Source organism: Cyprinodon variegatus, unplaced genomic scaffold, assembly GCF_000732505.1.
Source record: "Cyprinodon variegatus isolate N-32 unplaced genomic scaffold, C_variegatus-1.0 Scaffold336, whole genome shotgun sequence".
NCBI classification, from domain to species: Eukaryota; Metazoa; Chordata; class Actinopteri; order Cyprinodontiformes; family Cyprinodontidae; genus Cyprinodon; species Cyprinodon variegatus.
The window spans coordinates 88,455-96,036 of NW_015150789.1; the positions used below are offsets into that span (position 1 = coordinate 88,455).

General features: G+C 42.4%; 1 protein-coding gene across 8 annotated transcripts in view; it reads left to right on the forward strand.

Moving 5' to 3' along the window:
• The first annotated feature begins 515 nt into the window (after window positions 1–515).
• Window positions 516–7,582, forward strand: part of pacs2 (phosphofurin acidic cluster sorting protein 2) — a 94,621-nt gene continuing 87,554 nt past the window's right edge. For all 8 annotated transcript variants that reach the window (XM_015385324.1, XM_015385325.1, XM_015385328.1 and 5 more), the window contains exon 1: window positions 516–862. In XM_015385324.1, coding sequence (XP_015240810.1) covers window positions 744–862 — 119 coding nt within the window. In that variant the 5' untranslated portion in view covers window positions 516–743. The remainder of the gene's footprint in view (window positions 863–7,582) is intronic.

Sequence of the window (7,582 nt, forward strand, 5' to 3'; positions counted from 1 at the left end):
CTCCAACATCTAGAAACAAAGGTGTTGATGGCAGCAGCACAGCTGATATTTCTCTCCAGGATGGAGTCACAGCCAAACAGGAACAGACCAGCAAACCCATAGTTCATCCCTTCAGTTTTGCATGAAAAATAGACTCTAAACTACCTTGATGTATCCTTTCATCCATGTACAAACAATTTATGAACAGATCGACATATGCTTCAAAAAACACCAAAAACGAAGTAATTAAAATAACTATTTTTTTGTACACAACTAAAGGAATAAACAGGTATTGATTATGCTGGTCTGACATACCCCCCCCCTCCCTGACTGGATGCCCCTCCCTGAACTGTGCCGCCCTGGGCAGTGAGCCATACTGCCACTGATTACCCCCCTCGCTTCTAACTATTTATTTAAAGGACATTTATAGTGAAGTTCGCAGCAGCTTTTCTCTCCCTTCCTAACCGGGACGGTGGAGCCCAGCAGGCTGAGCGGAGGGTCCGCTCCGTCCCGCCGCTGCGCCGCTGCCTCTCCTCGGCCGCAGAGGAGCAGCAGAGCCGCCTGGCTCCATGAGGACGGAGGAATGATCTCAGTGTCCGACGACCTCACGCTGCTGACGTGAAGCCTGACGGCTGTTTGTTAGCGGAAACACACACGCGCCAAACACCCCCCCTCCCTGTGTGTCGCGCGCGCGGAGGACCCGCGCCGCTCTGCCGCTCATTAACCGAGCAGCTCGCTGTCAGGACGGTCCCATCTCTCCCACCATGGCGGAGCGGAGCGCGCGGCTGAGTTTCCCCGGCAGCGGGGCTCTAAACCGACCGGTGCCCATGAACCTGTTTGCAACGTGGGAGATAGACGGATCCTCCCCGAACTGCATCCCGAGGTAAGGCGCTCCATGCTGGGCGTTTAAAGTTTAAAGCCCCGGTGTTTGTCACTAGTGAGCGCCGGTCCTGCTGTCTCATCCTGCCGCTGGATGCCAATGCAGGCAGGCCCTCAGCCGCTGCAGCAACCAGCGGATCCATTAGAACAAGGCGTGAATCTGTGCAGGTTTATAGGAGGGGGGGTAGCAGGTGATCACCCACTCAGTCCGTGGGAGAATCCGTGTCTGTGGGGAGATCTTCTCTTTGTTTTGTTTTTGGTGGGTTTAATTCTTTCCTTTAAAGGATCAAACACTTTAATCCATTTACATGATTAGAAATCAACATGCAGCAATACCTCTGAATCCTTTCATTATCAAGTTATGCACTAGTTGTTTACTATTGCTTCTCACCTGCATTATTTTAAGCTGCGGTTTTAATGCATGTCTCAGATTCTTTCAGATTGACACTAGAAAGAAACAATAATTTATTTAAGATTTCCTTTGACACCTAATTATCCACTAAACAAGAAAAGGCACAAAACATCTGATCAACAAAATAACAGCAATTCCTGAAGAGAAATGAGAAAGATGGTGCTTAGATCTGCATGTCATCCATGAATGGGTCGCATGTCCTAAACTGTGATTGTTTTTATTTAGATCAATTTTCTCTTAAGATGTTTATTGGGAAAAAAAAAAGCTTTGCAAAAGATCATTTTAATTTCTTTCTAAAGTATTCCTCATAAAGTATCTGATTAATCACCAACATTACATTACATTACAATCTTGTTTTTATGTTTGATCTTTTTTATGATTCGCCTGCAGAGAAAAATACTATAAACTGTTGGAAATGTCCAGGAATAATGAGAAGAACATAAATAATTCATGTAACGATGTGTTTATTGCATTAAATTGTCGTTGATGCCAGAACTTAACTTTGCTTTAAATAACCTTTCAGTCAGAAGTGCTGTTCACATGATTAAACTCCTTTAGTCTTAACATCTGAAGCAAAACCTTATTAGAGGAGGTCAGACTGACTTCGGTTGGCAGCTGTCAACCACTGCAGGGAGAAAAAAAAAAGCTTTAATTAATGTGGGAATTTGGGTGTTTACATTTTTTTAAGTGATGACTCTCTCTTCTTAGCCTCCCCTCCTTCCTCTTAGTTTAATGCCTTTAATGAAAACTACATCGCATGGCTTTTAGCTGCAATACGACTAATTCATTTCCAGGAACAGCATGGCTGTGATATTATTCAGCAGAGTGGATGAGTAGATAAAATGCCTCAGTAACTAAAGAGACACGTTCGGTCCTCAGTGACCTGTCAGCAACACGCAGCGGCTTTATTTCACGGCTTAGTTTGGCTCAGACTCTTATTTTGTGCATCATGTGGTTTGGTTAGACACAAACGCTAAGAGGTTGTTTATTTTTTAAGGCTGCAGCCTTCTATTGAGTGCTGTGTGTCAGAGCGCACAACCTCAGCTCGTTAAACCATTGACACCACGACTGTCTGATACTTTGAGGAAGCTTCGCTAGGTCAGACAAACTGATTGAAAGGCTGTTTTCTGCAAATCCGTAGGAAGTGGGAGTTTGGTTATATCCAGGGTGGTGATACTTTTTAATTTTTTTTTTATTTTGTAACTATGCACAAGCCTCAATGCATGATTAACATTTTTAGGTTAGCTATTTTTTCAAATCTGGCAGATACTATATGTGCTTTCAGCTCCCTCTGAGTGATTACTCAGAATTACAGCTTCAGCTCATCTAGATCTCTCCCAGCCTTGTTCATTCTGGGACTGAACCCTCACTCTAATTAATGAAGCAGCTAAAATAACAGACTGATTACCACTGATGCTCTGAACTCTGATAGGCTCATTCCAATATGCTTTGATTGTCACCTTCTAGTTCTAGGGTCAATCTAGGAAGCAAACATCTACCTGATTTTTCTCCACCCTGTGTTCAGCTCCATCTATCTCCATCTAAACTCCATCCCTGCAGAAGAAAAAGCCTCCCCCGCAGCATGATGCCTCCAATACCGTGTTTCATTGTGACATTGTTCTGTTCAGGTTCAGTGGTCGTTTCCAAAACACACATTGTTTTGCATGTAAAGTTTAAAATTGGCGTCATGTGACCAGGACTGTTTTTCCACGTTTGTCGTCTTCTTTGTGTGGTTTGCAGCAGACGGATTTGTTCTGGTTTTCGTTCTAACAATAACTTGCTTCTTGCATCTCTTTGTGCATTCGACTAATAATCAGATTCCCCCGATCTGAGCGGCCGTTGGTCCCTGCAGCTCCTCCAAAGACATCTTGGGCTGCTTTTTAGATCAACGCTCACTTTTCCTGGGCTGTTAGTTTCGGTGGATCATCTATTAATAGCCTCACATTTTGATGTAAAAAAGTTTTGATATTGTTTTTATAAGTTCCCTGCTTCTATGTATAAAAAGGAAACCTTTTTTTTCACAGCTTTATCTTTGCTTTGTTTGACTTTAACTCAACGTCCTTGATTCAAATTAGACAGAATCTGTGAAAGTCAAAGTTTTTGTATTTCTCCTTCAATCCTTTCCATGAATAGCTTTGATTTCACTTTCACTACAACTGATGCGACTGGATTCCAGATGTCACTTTAACCACAAAGGCTGTTTATGTTAGGGGTGTTCTCATAGTACAAAAATGTTTTAAAGGGGTTTATTTTTATTGTTAGAATATCTGATAAGGTGTTTCCTTATTTGTTGCATAAAAAAAAAGGACAATATGACCTGAGCTTCAGTTACGTGTGAAGATTATGAAATAAGTTCAAGGGGATAAAAAACATTTGTGCAGCACGGCTGCAGTGACCAGAACAGGATTTGCATGATTGTTTCTCTATCATTAGTGAAGTCACATTAATTTGGATCAGGGAGCTTTCATTTGGATGATTACAGCTTTTAATGGAACAAAACGTGTTAAAAATATCTCCAGGGCATGGAAATGATGGCTCAGTGTGCTTTTTGATCTGTCTTCTGCAGCTTCGCCAATATCAGTGTATATTTCCAAAGTGATAAGACTTTCATGGGGAATTTACCAGCACTTTATAAAGTCTAACTAAACCGTTCTGCTGCAATAATGAGAAGTTAAAGGGATCCTTGTGTCGCAAACAAGCGGTGTGTCCTAACCCTCCTCTCATATCTGTTTACACAGCAGTGGTTATTTACCACTCCAGCAGAATCCGGTGAGTCATGTGGAAGCCGGCTCCTCACCTGATGCAGTCTGATTTTTTTTATTTTTGCTGTGGCGTTTAGGTCCCAGATGCTTGTTAGGGTGGGAGGCTGAGAGATGTGCTGCCTCTGCACAGATCTCACATTTCCCAGAGTCATTCTGGGACACGTGCCTTCACACTCAGAGGAGCTTCAGAATCACCTATCTTTGCCAAGGGAGGGGGTCTTTATCTACCTCGGCGTTTTGGGGATGAAGAGCTTTTGTTCTCATGCAGGTTTTGGAAGGTAGAACCAGATGTTTCTAACATCTCTGGTCGTACATTCTAAGGGTGGAGGTAAAGGATGTTGTTAAGTTGCATCACCTCTTCTGCAGAAACATCTAAATGAGCATTATGTTTTATGTCCAGGGCTATTTCAGTAAGTTCACATCATTGCAGACGTTTCTACGGCGGGTCCGTCAGACCTCCCTCCTGCTTATGCAATCAGACTCTCTTTCCAGTTTGCCCACTGGTTCTTCTGCTCTTAAGACCTGAGGGAAACGAGGCGAGCTTCATAATAGCGCCTCTGAAGTGGGCATCAGCAGCTTTTTTTTTCTACCATCAGCCCACAGGCGGGAGGCTAAGTGCTGCCAGATACGGGGCCAATTTCAGAGACAGAGCCGGATTGAACGGGCCCTCGGGTGGCAGCTGGAATCCGTAGGCTGTCATATTTGGGCCCGTTGGAGGCGAGAGTGCTGAGATGTCGCTTTGAGCTGCGGCGAGACACTTGGTCTTTTGTGCCCCGGCCTGCTGGGTCGTCACACTGCGGGAATTTAGAGTAGGATGGACGATGGGCTGTGAAATGTCCCATTGTTTAATGTTCCCTTTGTGGCTTTTGTTGTCCTTAAGTCATGCCTCCTCTGTACCAATGTTTGAAAGTTTGCTTTATTTTATTGTGTTTCATCGTGCCTTGTAGACGTATTTATAAAACTTAAAGACATTTTATCCTGTTTAAACTAGAAACCTTTTTACTTATACATTCTTGTTTTTTGTAAGTTTTAGCCCTCTATGGACTAGCAAACAGTATTAATATTTTCATTGGCATCTTAGTAACTTGATAAGATGCAGGGGAGGAAGTTTTCTGTATACAGTACATTTCATCACTGATCATTTGGTCCTAGCTAAGGTGCTCTGTTGGAAGTCTTGCACCCTAAATCCAAAATGTATTTTTTTACTGCTCTAATATTGTTAAATAACAAAATAAAACCTTAGCTGCTCTTATTTTTTCCTCAGGGACAGATTTTCCATTTTCCTTTAATTGATCTTCTAGAAATTCTGCCAAAGGTGCAATTTGGAGATGTTTGCGCCTCCCCTCTATAAGATCTCCTAATTTTTGTTGAATTTTTCTTTTTTAAGCATTTTTTGCATTATCCTAAGTGACTAAACCATGCTGGTTCTTGAACGCCACATTTTCCTGAGTGTCACTGAAGGTCCAGATATGTTGCCGCCACCTCATCCTTTCTGATAAACCTGAGAGCTTTTCAAACCCTACAGCAAACATCCTCATAAGTGTGATGACTAAGTCTGTATGCAGATGTTTTTCTGCATAGTATCTCCCATCAGGTTGTTTGAAAGTTAAATCAGAGCGCGTTGTGTAAGATATCCTCAATCTGATTGTTTCTGCTGCAGCCGGGTTTGGAGGACAGGCCGGGCAGGATGGGAAAGGACAATCATCGTCTCACTAAACACACACAGCAAACATTTGAGATGCTTTGTGACTCTGCGGTCCGATCAATTTTGCCTCATGCTGACCTCCCTCATGCCTTAGTACCTCATACATGCCTTTCTGCCGGTCCCATTGTCTCCTTTGTGGCGCTCTCCTATTATTTCCCTTTGGACTATATTGGTTTCAGCCTCTGGAATAGGAACACAAGAGCATGACAAAGACCACTGTATGACTGGTGGTGTATGCTCTTTGTGTGTCTACAATAAATTAAGCTGGTGTATTTAACCTGAAAGAGTCCGTGACACCACGGTAATCAAAAATCAAGCCAAAAATGGATTAATAAGACAAAAACAGAAAACTCCTAAGATATCTTGCAATGCATTTTTTCATATCCAAGTGTTGAGACAACCTTGACAGATTGTTTTAAATGTTGATCTAAAGAGCAAAATGTTCTGATCTGCAGCTATTTTAGCCCAAACAAACTCAAAGTGAAACAAAGCAGGTTAAAGACCAACCAACTGAACCCAGTATGTGATAACAATGCCTTCCAATAGCATCAGTACTCTGATTCAACCTCTCACATTTCAGTTTCAGTGTGTTAAAGAAATGCTGGGTAGGTATTCATCCAGAAAATGTGCAGTAACTTGGTCAAATGAGGGAATGACAGCAGCACATTTGTATCCTAATCAGTCAATATCTCACAAGAAGAAACCCAACTAAACAGAAATGAGTTCTAGTGGTTAGATGATATAGCCCTGTAGCACTGGGTGGTTTTCTGAAAACTGAGGAAGCCTAATAAATTAACAACATTTATGATATGATTTAAAGGAAATGTTAATAAAGGTCTTTAGATAATCTTTGTGTTTCAGACATGAACCCAAATGCAGGTGGTCGAAACAAGCACCAGGTTGTCCTGTTTCACCTGGTTGGCTGCTTAAGTTAATGTAATGTCTGGACAGAATCTGGGTTCTTGATTATTTAGCAGACACAAGTAGTAAGTGTTGAAAGATTTTATTTTAAAATAAACTGGTGTTAGAGGACCAAGAACTGAAAGGAACTGGAATAACAGAGTTAGTGGCCGAGTACAACTTAGTGGTGTTGAAGGTGCACTAATTAAAAGCCACCGACCCTCTAAGAAGCTGGGAGGTAGTGTCTGATGAATGATCCCAGTGGCTCCTTTATGAATCACTAAATGACTGATTCTAAATATTGATGGGGGTCCACAGGGCTGATTCCATCTAGATGGAAATCCAGGCAAGAGATTCTGTAACAGGAGGCCCAGTGAATGCACAGAGGGAAAGAGGCAGATCTCAGGTCCAGGCTTAAGTCATATAAAATTTGATAGAACAATTGAGCCAGAGGTAGAAACAAGCAGACTTGGTTGAGAAGCATGGCAGGAAGTTGACATCCAGAGGTCAGATGCCAACAGGGGTATCACACAGGGGCAAAGCAAGCAGGAGAAAACAGGAATGAGACAGGTTGAGGTTAGATGATCAAAACAAGAATTGGTGGAAGGAGTATTCATCGGAATGACTTTCAAGAATCTGGCGGTTGCCCACTGAGAGAGCCAGGAAAATATAATGCTTCTCACCGGTGAAGCAACTCCTAGTAATTGGAGCTACCGCAGGTGTAACCACTCGGACCTGATTGGCAGTCTTCAAAAGCAGAAACAAGCATGAAATATTATAGTTAATAACCAAGAGCATCTTCATGCAAAGTGTATCATACATTATACACTCACTGGCCACTTTATTAGGTACCCCATGCTAGTAACGGGTTGTACCCCCTTTTGCCTTCAGAACTGCCTCAATTCTTGGTGGCATAGATTCAACAAGGTGCTGGAAGCATTCCTC